Consider the following 16,248-nt stretch of genomic DNA (forward strand, 5'->3'; position numbering starts at 1 on the left):
AAGGCAAAATGGCACCATCCGTCCTCATCACCGGCTGCAGCGCCGGCGGCATCGGCCACGCCCTAGCCCTAACCTTCCAACGAAAAGGCTTCACCGTCTTCGCCACAGCCCGCGACATCTCCAAAATGAGTGACCTCGCCTCCTTACCCAACACGTACTGCCTGACCCTAGACGTCACTTCTAAGTCTAGCATCCTGCAAGCCGTCGAATTCGTAGGGGCCCACACAAACGGCCTCGGATTAGATATTTTGATCAACAACTCCGGTCAACAATATGTCCGCCCAATGATGGATATGGCTGAAGAGGAAGCTAGGAAGATGTTCGATGTTAATTTCTGGGGCGTCTTCGCTGTTACGCAGGCGTTTGTGGATATGATCATCTCGGCGAAGGGGGCGGTTGTGAATGTTGCTAGTATTTCGGGGTATTGGTATACGCCTTATATGAGTACGCCTCTCTTCCGTGTCTTTTCCCCCGAAAAATAGCCTTTATGTATCTAACAACCGCCGCGTTATTAGCTGTCTACAACGCCTCCAAAGCTGCCCTCGCTATATTTGGCGAAACCCTCCGTCTCGAACTTCAACCCTTCGGTGTCCGCGTTGTATCTATCATCACAGGCGCTGTGGACACAAACATAATGAAAAACTCATCCGTCCCCCAACTACCGGATACATCACGCTACCTCCCCGCTGAGAAACAGATCCTTGATCTTGCGGTTGGTAACGACAACGATGGCGTGAAGCGCATGTCTGCCGAAGACTTTGCAGAAAAGGTGGCTAACGATGTAATCGGTGGTGCAAATGGGAAGATTTGGAGAGGAGGTTATTCCTCGATTGCGAGGTTGTTTAATGTTTTGATACCGACGGGGGTGTTGGTAAGTGAATTCTCTTCACCAGGTCTCTTACTTGCTTATTGATGGTTGTGTAGGATGTGATATTATCGAAGAATCGAGGTCTTGATGCTCTTTGAGACGAGGCTTCAATCTTGTGCTCATGTAAGACGCTTAGCTGCTCAATCAGTTTTGAGAGCTTATCACTAAGTCCCGATATTAAGGCATCTGAGATTTTAAGTAGATATACGCTATATTCGGGAGGCACGATATATAATATTCTTTGACCCTTACAACAACGTAAGTTGTGATCTTTTTCTCTCCATTATAAATGCTCAATTATATGAGCACGAACGCATGTATCAGGTGTATATCACGGAGACCTCGCTTCTATGTGAGCGGGGAGTTGTAGTTAGGGCTTCTTCTCGCACGTGTCCATGGCTAAGCAACGGACCATGCAAGACCGCGAACCTACGGCCGCTGCGGATAAATCGAAGATGGCGTGGATTTTTGCAGTACGTCTTCGATCAAGATTCGTGCTTATAAATTCAATCTCAAAGTTCCGAGTAAGTCAATCCTGATCTCTGATGTGCTTTGATGTGCCATTAGCTCATATGCTACAAGTATTCAATCTCCGTTCAGAGGTCAGATGCATGTACCTGACTTCGGCAGCCCATTGAAATCGTTGGTATTGAAAAAGCCGTGGGAAGTCAAAGAGATTCATCTTTATGATGTAAATCTTAGTTTCGCCCATAAACAGACATTGTTTCCCATCAAGGAGACCCAAGCTTCCATTTTGAGGAGTTCACTAAAGAATGATACCCCCCGGTACTCCCTCGACAGGATGATTCTGTAATCTGCACATTGCTCTCCATTTCACTTGATTTGTCTTGAGTCCTGTGCGACGCCTGCGACTTTGCTTCTGACAAGGAACAGCCTCTTCAAATTAGAGTCTGGGCTTCGTTCAGGTAGAGGAGGTTTGTTGACGTGTTGTATTGGACATATTGATAGTGCACGTCAGTCCTGAATGAATCAGTTCATTATTATGGGAGCTATATCGGTTTTTTGAGGATTGTGATTTTTTTTCCCTTGGATGAGAATGCTTCAAACGCGTGAGATACTCTTTTTCTTGAACATATGTGCAGGGCCTATGCTGACAACGGTTCGTGCAAGTGTTGGTTGTATCTTGAGAAAAAGAGAATAGCCATAAAACGTTTTTGCGAAAACCGCAGTGGTCTGAAGAACAAAGCCATGAAGTATCATCAACTGCTCAACGCCATTACAGATCTACAAACCTGGGCTTTCCTCCTCTTTCGGCAATCCCAGCCAGGTTGTCAACGACGCCGTTGGCAACCGTAGCTCCTTGATCATCAAGGGCTTTGGCTTCTCAAGTTTCAAAACAATTCTTTTGTTTGTCCCTTATGGCTTTATCATCTCACATTCGCAAATTTTGCGGCTACGTGCCTCCAGCGTTGGGTTCCAGGAAAGTAGAGATGTCTTGTTGTTGTCGATTCTACAGTTGGAAATATATCTACTTCCAATGACCGCTCGTTGGGGTTGCTAGCTTACGTTATTATGAGAGTCTGGGTTCTGCTCGCCCTTTTACGTTTTTCTGGTGATATTGTTTGTATGTAGCAATCTTTTCAACATTAGCATGCCTAGATTTTTGACTTCGATGGGCTATAGCATTCGCTATCATCATATCTTCAGTCAGCGCCAACACGGCAGGTTTTATGAAGAGTTCACTTATAGATGTAATCTTCTTCATCTTGTACTGCATTGGCAAGATTGCTTGCCCCTTTGCCTCTGAAACCAGTGAAGCTCCCATATACGCGTCGGAATCAATGCGATTCTTGTCTCGTTAGCATTGCTCTTCATCACATTTGCGTTTTATGCCACAGAATAATATCAAGGCGGATTAGCTTGCTACATAGATCGCATGCGCATGGGTATGATCAGGGTGTGCTTGATGCTTTTGGGGACAAGACGAATACGGCAGGGCGAATATATATATATTCGATACTCGTACTACCAAGTACAACTTGACTTGTTTTTGAACTCTCAGGGTCTACATTTAGGAATCAAAGCTCGAAGTTTATTAAAGTGAATATTCAGTTAAATACACTTCACGATTGTTGGAACATTAACATGGTAGATGCGAGTCTTTCTCATCATAATAGTAGCGTTGGTAGTTCCAAAGTGCCATATCCGAGTTCAGTTAGGGCTTAGCCAAACATGACAGGTTCATCTTGTTCAACAGTTCAATGAGAATGATACAAAAACCCAAGTAAGAAGGCAAATGCTTCAACAGTCACCTACGTACAGGTATTTCGATGCGTTGACCTTACTGGTTAGATATCTTTTTAATGCATGATACACAGGACTTAGAGCCAGAAGAGACCTAACAATCCTATACGACCTTGACTTTACTAAATTGGAAGGTATGTCTATTCTAAGTATAACAACAGTATGCACTCACTTCACAATGACATCAACAACAGCAGACATCCTCTGCTCGAGTACAACCTTCTTAGCCTCAGTCAAAACATCCTTCAAATCTGCGACACGGGTGACTCTCTTTGTCCATAGATGGCCATTGGCAGCCGCCTTGGCTACCTCACCATAATTTGGGCCGTCCAGCTCGAGCGAGATACCCAAATCCTGATTTGTCACGGTCGATGCTACCCCCTGGGGATGGACATCGACGATACACTGACGTGTCGCACGCCAGCCACCATTGTTCAATACAATAGTCAAGAAAGGGCAGTCATGTCTGTGACTAGCCCAATACACGGCAGTTGGAACAGAAAAGACAAAGCTTCCATCGCCAGTAATCATGCAGACAAGTGGCTCTTCACTTGAATCATTCGATTCCTTGGGCTTGACATTGGGCCTGTCAGTCAAGTCGTAAAGCTTTGTTGCAAGTTTAACTCCAATAGCAGCGCCGCCAGCCCAGCCTAGACCACTTCCACCCTTGGTCAGGTGTGACCCGGGGCGGGTGAAACGAAGCTGCTCACTGAGTAAGACCTGGTTTGTGACAGAATCAGAGACAAAGTATGTGTCATCGGGCACTATGGAGCGAAGAGTATGTAGTAAGTAATCCACGGTAGAAGGTGCATCCGGTGTTTCTGCTGCACTCAGAGCACGGCTTACGACGAGTTCTTGGCCTTGTGCAAAACTAGCCTGGACGGTATTCCATCGCTCGGCGTAGGTAGACGCCGAGACTTTGCCGGACTTCAATATGTAGTCCGTTAACTGCGATAGTGCAGTAGCACTATCAGCATGGTACGTTGCGGTAGCGCCGATATCGAAAATGTTCATTTTCTCCTTTCGTGGGTCTAGATCAATGTGGAAAATCTGTGCTGATGGAGACGGCCTGACCCGCGTGGGAATCCACGGTACATCGGCATCGAGAACGAGGACAACATCCGCACTTTGGACAACTTTGGCAGCACCCGTTCCACGTGTGACCCAAGCCGGATGGTCTGCAGGGAAGCATACCTCACGAATTTCCGAATCAAAGACCCTGATACCCTTGACAATATCGACTAAGCCTATTAGATTCTTCACCGCTTGGTGGTTCCGTCCTAGATATCCAGTAATTACCAGTGGCGCTTCAGCTTTAATTAAAGCATCAGCCACCAATTCCACTGCATTTGTCGATAAGCCACCAAGGTGGCAGGACGGATTAGCACGTTCTCGAGGCTTCAAGGACTCCACAGGTGCAGCCAACATCTCCCGGGTTGCTGTCAAATAGACTGGTCCGGGTGAACCGGTGGTCGCCATGAGGACTGCTCGGTGGACCACTGTTTGCACGTGTTCCGCGGACTTAATCTCTGCCGTGTAGCGACTGTAGGGGGCCACGAGGGAGGCTTGGTTGGGAATGTCTTGGTACCATTGTACATGCTCCGATCTAGAACCGGCAGCTTCTCCATGAAGCGTGGACGGGGCAACACCAGCGAAGATAACAACAGGGGCGCGGCCGCTAGAGGCATTATGCAGGCCTTGTCCCAAGGCTGCGGTGCCAACGTCGACATGGACAATAACGCAGGCCGGGCGATGGGTGATTCTGGCATAGCCATCAGCGGCAGACATGGCAGCGAACTAAATTTGCCATTTTGGCAAGTGAGTCAGTTTATTGATCCAACTAGTCCACTCTTGGGCAAACGTTGGTCATGAAGGGGATGAAAAATTACAGTAGACGTACCTCATGCTGAAACAGAATCATACGGGGAAATTCTTTTCCCTGTAATTTAGTCCGACGCACATAGGCCTCGATGATACTGGGATGATCGGAGCCAAGCACTGTAAACAGGTAATCGACCCCAGCCTGTGTATTTTGAGGTTACATAAGCTGCCCGTAATGCAATGTCACACAATCCACGCAGATCGATGAGAGAATAAGTGTTTCACTTACCTCTGCAAGAGCTTCCAGAAAGGCATCTGCAACGATGAGTTTCGAAACCGTGTCAGACATTTTTCCCCTTTTGATTTCACTGCCGTCCAACTCGTATTTGCTATTTGCACAGCCGGCCTGATGATACACCGAGTGAGCCTAGTGCCGTCTACATTTCGACACATGGCAACAATAAGAACGAATTTATAAGGAGTTGGGCCTTGGCTACTTACCAGTGGAATAAGCGAGCGCTGGGCTATTGTATGATGCAAGTACGTACGAGCTTTCGTCTTTCTCAATGAGCAAAAAAAGCAATATGCGCGAAGTTTATATCGAGTAATCCTACATGTTGATTGCCGCTGATCCGACTTATCCATGGAACGACTGCGAGTAGTCACCATGTAATCTATAACGAAATACACTAGTATTGCATTAGTACGATGCTAGTAATTTTAGTTGAAAGTCTGGATGGTTTCGGATCATCCCGCTCAGCTTAACTCCCCACTTTTTGCCCAAAATGTCCCCAAATGACTAAAAAGAGTTAAAAGCCAACAAACTTTTAGCTTCTCTTTAAAGTTTAACCAAGCCCTCATGAATTGGGCGTATCTTGTAGGCCAATCGTATGGCCTACGAACTACTACGTATGAATCTAGTCAATCTACGTAGTCCGAATGAGTCTTCAGGATGAGCCATATATTTTCTTTTTTCGGAGACTCGTTGCTGTTTGAGAGTAGCAGCCTCAGTAGCTGCAACCTCTACGGTGGCCAGAACTCGACGAATCGACTAGCCAAGTAATATGAAAGACCCGATAAGATTACTTGATACTACTTCGTCCAGTGTGGCATGCATTTTCATCCTTAGTACGGAGATAATGGAGTGCGTACTTACTCATTGGTCAATGTGCTTCCACGCGTCCATGGGTCTCTAAATTAAATAAAACTGATAGTATCGTGTACTCCGATGCATGTACATTCGCCATCCTGTTAATACTAGGGTCTGGCCCACAACCTCTTCTCGACCCCTAGCCATTTTGCTCTGCATGTTCTGCGTCTCTGCCGGAGGATTTCCACTTTCTTTAATTGACTTCTTTCGTCTCCCACGTTGTCTTACTCCATCCATTCATTGTCACTATCCAGGGCCCACACCCACTTCAGCAAGGGGGAGGACTACTTTATTTAATCTTTATTTGGTATTTCACACCTTTGTACCCCTCTTTTGTATTCCTTTTTTTCTTTTTTTATTCGGACCGGGACTTGCATACATCTTGTTGATCGCATTGGATTTGCATGTGCGTCATACTCCAACATGTCTGATTCAGTTACTACAATCGAAAAGACCAAAGGCATCGAGCCTGCGGTGCTCGAATCGCCACGAAGCCTGGAGTCGCCCAAACCTGAGCACAGCAAGACTCCCATCGACCCTGTGCTGGAGAAGAAGTTGTTGCGCAAGTTGGATTTCCGTGTGATCCCTATCCTATGGTTCCTGTTTCTTGTCTCCTTTTTCGACCGATCCAATATTGGAAATGCGAAGATTGCGGGTATGACCACGGCGTTGAAGATGAAGGGAAATGACTACAATGTTGCTGTGACTGTTTTCACTGTTGCATATGTGGTTTTTGGTGTGCCAGCCAACTTGTTGGTTAAGAAGTTCGGCCCCAGGATCCTAGCAATCTTTATGTTCTGCTGGGGTGAGTCCAATGCACATTTAATAATTGAGTATGATCTAACCGGTCAAAAGGTCTCCTCGTCCTCGGACAGGGTCTTACCAAAACTACTTCTGGATTGATTGCCTGCCGATTCCTCATGGGCATGTTCGAAGCTGGTTTCGTCCCCGGATGTGCCTACCTGATCGGCTGCTACTACAAGCGTAACGAGTTCTTGCGTCGATATGCCGTGTTCTTCAGTGCCAACATGGCTGCCGGTGCTTTCAACGGTCTCTTCTCTACCTTGTTACAGAAGTTGAATGGCAGAGGTGGTCTTCAGGCTTGGCAGTGGTGAGTTTGGATTTGATACCAGCAAAATGAGTGACGCAAACTGATCACTATGGCAGGATTTTCGTCATGGAAGCCATCATTACCCTCTGTGTCAGCATTATCGGATTCTTCATTATCGTGCCATTCCCCGAAGACGCCAAGTTCTTGACCGAAGACGAGAAAGCTCTTCTCATGCAACGCATTGAGGAAGATGGTGGAAGTGTTCGACATGATGAGATTAATTTGCAGCGAGTGCTTTCCATGGCTGCCGATTGGAAGATCTGGATTTGGTATGCTTCATCTTTCAGTGTCATCAAAAACTGTGGGCTAATTTGACAACCAGTGTTCTTGGATATATGGCCGCCGAAGAAACTGCTAGCTCTTTGGTTGCTTTCCAGCCAACCATCTTGAAGGATCTGGGCTGGACCAACACCTCTGCACAATGGCACACCATTCCTGTCTATGCGACAGCATTTGTTCTTACCTTGAGCAGTGCATGGCTGAGCGATTACCTCAACCACCGTTTCCTGTTCACCGTATTCGGCTCGATTCTCATCATCATCGGCTGGGCAATTGAGCTGGCCCACAAGAGCACCGCCGGCGTTCTCTACTTGGGCATGTTCTTCGTCTCATGCGGTGCCTTCATTAACATGTCGACCATTGTGGTTTGGCTTTGTACCAATGTTGGCAAGGGTGTCAAGCGAACCGTCGCCATGGGCATTCTTACCGGATTCGGTAACTGTGGTGCTTTCGTATCCGGCAACGTCTTTATCACCAACCAGAGCCCCAAGTACCCAGTCGGCTTTGGCGTTGGATTGGCCTTTGGCGTTGTCGGCCTTGTTGCAACGAGTGTCTATGCAGCATTTTTGACAAAGGAAAATCGCCGCCGCGATCAGGTGCAAGGCTCCAATGAGAGGGTCTATGACAGAGAAGAGGTGGAGCAGTTGCAGGATCTCGGAGAGGCTCATCCTGATTTCCGCTTCCAGCTGTAAGCTTTAGCTTGATTTGCCTCAGCCTTGTACTATTTTCTGTTTGTATATGAGTAATTAGGATGAGTGTCAATGCCTCTAGATTTTACAATCATATCTGAATTGCCACCTTGCTAAGTATATAATTATTTGATAATTACTGCAACCTACCTATATTTCTAAACCGCCTCTGGGAAGAGAAATATTGGATGGCACATGGAGTTAGGCACAGGACCGAATGTCCATTCGTGCCTTCATCTGATTCGTGGAACTAAATGTGTCGTCTTCGGAATCCGGAGACACTGATCCGACTGATACCTAAGTTCAGAGACTGGTTGCTAGTGGCTACCTATATAGAAGACTGATAGTATTTACTTTGTCTAGATCCCTCGATCCATTGTTCTTAGTACGAACTTCAACATGCATTTGCTACAATTCTGTGCGCCTGTCAAGTTCTAGTCTAGGCCGCTGAGTTTTCCATTCTCGCTTTTTCCTTCCTGCAGGCTAGCTAGGCTAGCTGTGCCACATATAACTTATTCGTAAGCGTCGTAAGCGAATTTGTGTGAGATTATCAGAATCCAATCGGAAAATAGTCCAGATATCTGGAAATAGCCGATGGATGAAACCTTGGTGGGGGTTATCGAGGCATTTGTCGCGTAGCAACTCAAGGCCATTTATCGTCTAAGCGAATGGTACATTCGTTGTACCTGTACGGGCGTATTGACCGTGTTACCTCTTTCGATGATATAGTCACATTAGTACTCTGCATACTATGCATACTATGCAAGGATTGCTTTCCATAGACCAATAAAAGATGACAACCCGCGGGAAGAATTGAGCTATTGAATAAAATTCGCTAAGAGCCTAAAAGTCTTAAGACACACAAATTGTCGTCCAGGGCTCTCCATATACGTAATCCATGTTGGTTATACATGTTGGGTTGTGTTTGGTAATGTTCGTACACACCCACTTATGTTGGATGTGGCTATATACCAGCGACCTTTATCTAATTCGGACAATAGGCTCTTTTCCATTACACTTTCAGGCTTTCAGCCACCTGTGAGTTATTCTATTTAACCGGAAGCGCATTCATTTATGGGAAGAGTCCTCCGTTACACAGGCTATATCAACACGAAATAATGCTTTGTGGCACTCAATCACAAGCCCTCACGTCAGCCTCTTTTAGTCGGGAACAGAATACGGTACGGACCGGCGGGKCTCAATTACCACGACACCACGGTCGAATGGTACATGGCACGTAACGTAGCAGTACGACAATTGTAACTGTACGGAAGATAGCGGATGGGTCAATTTTAGTACTTAAAGACGCCTACTAGCCAGCTCCGCGAGTCCGCGGTGCGGCGGTGGAGTGACTACGGACTACGCCGCCGAAATTCCTCAATTAGTGCTCCAGCGTGCCGTCCCAGGACCCTTGATCGTCCCTTACTGGCCTACGAGCGACTCCGTACGCGAGATACGTTTCCGGAGTCGTATGCAGTAAGCTTGAAACTAGCCTCCAGACTAAACTCGCGCCAGGGATTCCGTACCCACTATTTTTTCCAGACTTCTTCGACCAACTCAAAGCTTCTAGATGTCATTGGTTTCCACATTCGAATTAGAATGTATTCCTCCCATGCTCCACTTGGGGGAATCCTTTGAGAGATTATCAGACGGTTGGTTACGAGCTTAGCGTCTATGTGGCTGATTGGCTGGATGTTGGTTTACGTGACGATCGAGCTGTGTGAAGTTGAACGTATCAAGTGATGTTGCAATTCTCTTGATCAACTATGTGATCGTCTCTCTAGACTTCAGCGGAATCAGTTTTCATATGTAGCATCGATTATCTACGTGCTGATCTATTTATTTGAAAACGTAGCATACGCATGTGAATTGGTTTTCGAAGTAAGAGCTGTAAGCTGTAACTTAAAATTCGTGGCAGTACGGAGGATTCTGTGTAATTTATTCAAGTAGTATATTGACAATTTATTGACCGTATACGAAGTATAGCCACCAGCTTACAACGCAAGACAATAGCCACTAGTTATCTGTCTCAAGCCACCCGGAATGCGTGTCGTCGCATTCTTATTATCCAACACCATGTGCTGAATACGGAGTATAGTGCGGCCCACGTTTAGATTATGCGACCCCATAATTGTTGGTTGAGATAAATGAAATGGTCAGTGTTATCCTCGTCTCTTCCGGATCGTCACTCAGATTACGATGCCGATGGATGACTTGCTTGAACCTGTATGAGATAAGATGTATCGATGTCGATCCGATGCCCCAAATATCAGCACTCCACGTTTTCTTTTTGCTCATTCGTGTGTTGTCGATCTTCTCGCATGTTGTTCCATTCGTGCTTTCGAACAATATGTGATGCCCACTAATCTTTCAATGGGGTTACTTAGTCGACATTTTGAGAATTTCTTCCCGAAAAAGAAATGAGAGAATTTCTGCTTCATCGTTTAGCCAGCCAAGCCTACGCTATAGGTTAGAGGATATTGGGACGGAGAGACATTCCCGAATTCCTCTTAATCCCATAATCCTAATACGTACTAAGTCTGTTAGGGTCGTATCTCAGAGGCCAATAGAACCATACAGTATGCAACTGTGAACCATGCAATCTGTTGGGTATGTAGTAATTATCACACTGGACACGCCAACTTACTCGTTTTCAGGGGAAATGTTGGATTATTGCTATGCTCTAGCATTTACACCTAGCACTTGAACATCCTTCATTGAAAAGAGTCTCTTCTTGAGAGACACGAATAAACCTAGTACTCGGTATGAATTATTCCGACTGATGGCAGGGCTCAGTTTCAGGCAGAGGAAGCGACGAATACAATCTTTTAGCAAGACGTAAATAACTAGTCATCTACGGAGTAGTATGTACACTAAATCCACAAACCAGAAGATTGTCTGACTCAAAATATTAGTACCAATACTGACCTAGTAGGATGAATGATTTTATTGGGCACTGATCTGCTAGGATTACAACCTTGTTAGACAATCCTCGTTTCTTTTTTTCCACCCCTTGTAAGGTATTTTTGATAGTACGTACGTATCCATACATGTATCATGCGAGCTCACCGCGAGTGGAGCGTCTCTTAAAGCCTTATTATTATCAGATCGTTCGTCTTCGACCACTTGTACCTTTGTATGACCCGGAAACTTCTAATCTAAAGTTTATATACTTGATAAATATAAGCGTCGCTTTGACTCGCTTCTCTTTTCCAAGTTTGAGAAACTTTATCTCACTTTCTTGAACCGACGTGTCAATGCTGAGAACATGGTGAGCAGCACAGTGAGTGTCCCTGACAAGGGACCGACATTCATTGCCGTGACTGGCGTTCTGTCGGGCATAGCGTTTGTCCTCGTTGTCTATAGGCTTGTTCACGGTTGGACCTTCCGAAAGGCCATCTATACGGATGATATACTCATTGCTTGTTCTATGGTATTCCTGCCTCTTCCCATCAGGTTGAAATCGGACTGACACTTTGTCCCGCAGACTGTACAAATCATTACCATAATAGTTGGAGATCTTGGTAAGACTCAAAAACCCTGCTCCGTTGTTTGTGCGTCTTGTTGCGCAAATACAGCTAACATATGGAAATAGCGAATCACTATGGCTTTGGTCGACACAAAACAGATATCGCAAAATCCGGTGGAAACCTGGTGGTAGCTTTGAAGGTGTGATTTGCTCTTCCCTCGGTCATGATTTTTCCTGTTGAGAGGGACATATTAGGGCACAAATACTAATATAGAAATCACCTTCAAATAGTACTTCTGGCTTTTCCAAGTCTTCTACAAGCTGGTGCTATGCTTGACTAAACTGTCTTTCCTGACATTCTATCTCCGCATTTTTCCCAGCAAGAAATTCCATCGCATCTGTCACTTGACCATGGGTGTTATCATTGGTGGAGTTCTCGGGTTCGTTATTGCCACAATCTTCCAGTGCGTCCCTGTGGCGGGCTCCTGGGAAAAGACGCTACCAGCGAAATGCATCAACAACGCCTGGTTCCGCTGGTGGTGGGCAGGCTACAACACCGCAACCGATATCTGGATCTGCCTTCTACCGATGCCCCTTCTTGCGCGACTACAGCTGGATACTGTGCGCAAGGTTGGTGTCATGCTCATGTTCGCTCTCGGTCTTTTCGTCTGCGTCACTAGTATCGTCCGTATCACTGCCCTCGTACAAAGTGTCTCCACTACCGATACAACATGGGGTTCATGGGATGCTTTACTGTGGAGTGGTATTGAGGCTAGCACTGGCATTATCTGCGCCTGCCTGCCCTTCTTGAAGCATCCTCTCAAGCAGATGTTTCCCAGGCTCTTCTCCTCCTTCGACAGCAGAGTCAGCCGCAGTCGACCAACATACAAACTCAGTGCTCTCTCACAAAGAGCTCACCGGACCCATCCCAACGGAGAATGGCAGAACCTTGATACGTCCAAGGTCGCTACAGGTACAGGTAGTATTGGTACGGGCGGTAGTGAGGAAGCTATCGTACCCGGTCACATTATGATGAAGACGGATATCTCGCTGAAGACGGAACGTGTATAAGACTCCTTACTCTTCACGGATGTGATAGCGAGTCAAAAGTACTTTTTGAGATGTTATGATAAGCGAATTTTGGTCGTCATGCTTACTTTCTTTTCCTTCGTTTCTTTTGTAATTATATTAATCAGGCATCTTGGTATTAGTGCTCGAGCTGGAGTTGGGTAATCGGATTATCTAGATCAATTTATTTGTCAAGTCAATATCTTTCTTTGCTTGATTCAGTGGATAAAACATCCCCAATAGAGAGAAAAGAGAAGTTTAAAGCTAATAAGCTTTGCGGACATGATACCGAGGACGATATTGAGCGATGCCCGGGGTGATACCACAAGTACACTGTTTCTGGAAAATGTGGAACTGCTCGACTCGGATTTATTTAAAATACAATTAGCACTCAAGATAAAAGGTCAGTAGCACATTCGCATAAGTTATTATGCGTTAGGAATCAAGAGGTCAGCGAAGTTCTCAATTAGGCGTGACTCAGTAAGCTCTAATTCCCAGCATCTGGGAGGGACGTAGGACACCGAGAACCAACCTTTCTGGGGCTCAGTATACTTGCACAGAATATGGCGACTATCTGCAATTGAAATATTATTCCAATCCTTCAAAACTCTAGATCTAATATACTTAAGAATTTTTGATCGTCGTAGGAGTACTTTTCACTTTCCTCCGATCAATAACTCCGTTGATATGCAACTAAGAACTAGGGCTCCTAAGCATCAATCGCCGAAATTCGACAAATCTGATTTGCATACACGATCAATTTAGTATATGGGAACATATACTCAACTTAAATGGGACTTTAGGAAATTAGGACATTCACATGAAAGACTTTGTGAAGATTGAACGATCATTACGAGGGTATTCATGTCGCCGCTTAACGAAAGGTTGAGTTGTGTACAGACCCTGCTCTTATAACCGAGTTACAGGATTAAATAAAACTTATTCAATTACGAAAAGACCCCATCTATTCAGAAAATTTGCCACACGAAGTCTTCGATTACTTGGAAGTCTTCGATTACTTGCATATGATCAGGTAAAGGTTCGGAGATATCGATTGATCGATCACATTTCACCGATGCCCCGGAGTAACTGTTGACATTGCCGGGAAGAACCAGACAATATCTGGTGGAAGCAGGAGATTCAAGTAAAGTTCTTTTTGCTTGTTCTGGGAGTTTGCTGTTAAGATACCTTTATGAAGTATCTTATTTAGGAAAATCCTTCATTAAGCCTATTCACTTCGTTTCTCCTCCTATACAGGTCTTTAATTAGAGAATGAACAAAGTACCTAAAACTAATCACAATGGCAAAAGAGTACAATGTTCCCTTTGAGGTACGCATACAAACCAATAATGTTATCAACTGCTAGCTATCGTTCGATTAACCTTGAGTTGATGATTAGCTGGACAATCCAGAACTACTGAAGTTCGATTCCTTTGTCAACAAGTGGATTCAATCAAAGAGCGGCGCCAGTTTCGAGGTTGTCGGTAAGATAAGCTTACCTCAATATAATTTTCATTTACATTATGATGCAAAAAAGCCCTACTAAGGTGCCTGAAATGAGTAGATCCTGCCACAGATACTCCCTGGGCCAGCTGCCCTACATTCACAGCCCAAGATGTCCCTCAAGTTGTTGAAGCAGCACATGCAGCATTTCAGAAGTTTTCAAAGACGTCCCCTCGACAGCGTGCGGAATGGATTATGAAATGGGATCAGCTTATCAAAGAAAACAAGATGGATATTGCCAAGATCTTGACACATGAGGCCGGCAAGCCGATCAGAGAAGCTGCAATTGAAGTTGATTTCTCCACAGCATCTTTATTGTGGTACGCGGGCGAGGCAGAGCGTATCGAAGGTACTGTTGCGGCTACTTCATTCCCTCCTGGCCGGAGAGCATTTACCATAAAACAACCAATCGGTGTCGCGGTTGGGTTACTACCATGGAACTTTCCAATCAGCATGCTTTTGCGTAAAGTCGGCCCAGCGCTCGCAGCTGGATGTACGATGATCGTGAAACCTAGTCCAGAAACGCCTCTTAGTGCATTAGCTCTTGCTTACTTGGCTGAAAAGGCTGGTTTCCCACAAGGTGTCATTACTGTGTTAACAACAGATCTCGATAATACTCCGAGTCTAAGTGAGGCTCTTTGCAAGCATCCACTCGTCAGGAAGGTCACATTCACTGGATCGACGCGTGTGGGAAAGATTATTGCTGCTCATTGTGCCGAGGGCGTTAAGAAGGTTACACTCGAGCTTGGTGGAAACTCTCCATATATCGTATTCAATGATGCCAATCTCGTCCAAGCTGCCATGTCGTTGATGATGGTGAAATGGATGAATGCCGGCCAAGCCTGCATTTCCGCCAACCGTGTTTACGTACAGTCTGGGGTTTATGAAAAGTTTGCAGAAATGGTAAAAGAGCACGCTAGCAAGATTGTCGTGGGACATGGCTCTGCTCCTGGTACCACCATGGGTCCGTTAACAAGCCCCCGTGGCCTTGATAAAGTTTTGAATCAGATTGATGACGCCACAAAATTTGGTGCCAAAGTAATTCTAGGCGGCCATCGTGTGTCCAACAACCCCGGATACTTCATAGAGCCAACGATTATCAAGGACATGACACCTGAGATGTTAATATCTCGCGAAGAAAGCTTTGCGCCTGTCCTGGCGTTGTTTAAGTTTGAAACGGAAGAAGAGGTTACAAACTTGGCTAATGATACCAGTATGGGATTGGCCAGTTATGTATTCACCAAGGACGTCGATCGCATCTGGCGCATGTTCGAGAATCTGGAGGCCGGTATGGTAGGACTAAATTCTGGTAAGTACTGTGTATCCGATTTAACCCTTGTTTCGATAATGTCTGATCGGTCGTGTGACCGATATAGCTCAATCTTCTACAATGGAAACGCCGTTCGGAGGTACCAAGGAGTCCGGCTATGGCAAGGAACAAGGCAAGCATGCTATTGAGGAGTATTTGATTACCAAGACTGGTGTTCTGGCACTTGAGGGGCAAATTTAAGAAATGGAAAAATAGCAAATCATGGGCATAACTCTTATATGGTATTTGTATTTCGTTTGAGCTGACTCTAAAAGATCTACACAATGATGGATACATCTCTCAAATGCTATACCAGATGTCGCACTTGATGCTCTGTTAAAGAGATATCAAGACATAAAAATTCCATAAATAAATATGATTTCCAATCGAATCCAAATGGAGTTTCATTAAGTCGTGACTACGTACTTATGTATTCGAGGAATGTAGGGATTTCATAACTGTACCACCATTGTTCTCCCTCCTCGACGACCCGAGGAATGCTACCTAAGAATCCTTCCGATTATCGACAGTAAGGAGAGGATTTGACACTTGCGACTCTTGGAGAATAACAAAATCATGTTGATAGCTAATATAAGAGCCAATATATAGTCATTCACGTGAACAATTACTTCAAATTCTCATATTACCAACGCGATTGTGGGATGATGTTTAAACATTATAACCTCGATGAAGGGAACTTAATCCTACAAACATTC

General features: G+C 45.2%; 5 protein-coding genes across 5 annotated transcripts; 4 read left to right on the plus strand and 1 right to left on the minus strand.

Annotated features, from left to right (window-relative positions):
• Positions 1-8: 8 nt before the first annotated feature.
• On the plus strand, positions 9-966 carry BHQ10_008925 (uncharacterized protein; the record flags this gene model as incomplete). The annotated part of the gene is made up of 3 exons (XM_040881784.1): positions 9-444; positions 516-871; positions 925-966. The coding sequence occupies 3 exons, from the start codon at positions 9-11 to the stop codon at positions 964-966; spliced, it is 834 nt and encodes a 277-aa protein (XP_040737427.1).
• A 2,335-nt stretch (positions 967-3,301) lies between these two features.
• BHQ10_008926 (uncharacterized protein) lies at positions 3,302-5,303 on the minus strand (the record flags this gene model as incomplete). Its single annotated transcript, XM_040881785.1, has 3 exons — positions 3,302-4,930; positions 5,034-5,156; positions 5,244-5,303. 3 exons carry the CDS (start codon positions 5,301-5,303, stop codon positions 3,302-3,304), a joined length of 1,812 nt encoding a protein of 603 aa, XP_040737428.1.
• Positions 5,304-6,527: 1,224 nt separating this feature from the next.
• On the plus strand, positions 6,528-8,186 carry BHQ10_008927 (uncharacterized protein; the record flags this gene model as incomplete). Its single annotated transcript, XM_040881786.1, has 4 exons — positions 6,528-6,909; positions 6,960-7,215; positions 7,272-7,484; positions 7,538-8,186. The coding sequence occupies 4 exons, from the start codon at positions 6,528-6,530 to the stop codon at positions 8,184-8,186; spliced, it is 1,500 nt and encodes a 499-aa protein (XP_040737429.1).
• Positions 8,187-12,063: 3,877 nt separating this feature from the next.
• BHQ10_008928 (uncharacterized protein) lies at positions 12,064-12,723 on the plus strand (the record flags this gene model as incomplete). The annotated part of the gene is made up of 1 exon (XM_040881787.1): positions 12,064-12,723. One exon carries the CDS (start codon positions 12,064-12,066, stop codon positions 12,721-12,723), a length of 660 nt encoding a protein of 219 aa, XP_040737430.1.
• A 1,297-nt stretch (positions 12,724-14,020) lies between these two features.
• On the plus strand, positions 14,021-15,733 carry BHQ10_008929 (uncharacterized protein; the record flags this gene model as incomplete). Its single annotated transcript, XM_040881788.1, has 4 exons — positions 14,021-14,050; positions 14,120-14,204; positions 14,285-15,532; positions 15,600-15,733. The coding sequence occupies 4 exons, from the start codon at positions 14,021-14,023 to the stop codon at positions 15,731-15,733; spliced, it is 1,497 nt and encodes a 498-aa protein (XP_040737431.1).
• Between the last annotated feature and the right edge of the window lie 515 nt (positions 15,734-16,248).

The sequence above is a fragment of the Talaromyces amestolkiae genome (assembly GCF_001896365.1).
Source record: "Talaromyces amestolkiae strain CIB chromosome Unknown scaffold21.1, whole genome shotgun sequence".
In the NCBI taxonomy this organism is placed as follows: domain Eukaryota; kingdom Fungi; phylum Ascomycota; class Eurotiomycetes; order Eurotiales; family Trichocomaceae; genus Talaromyces; species Talaromyces amestolkiae.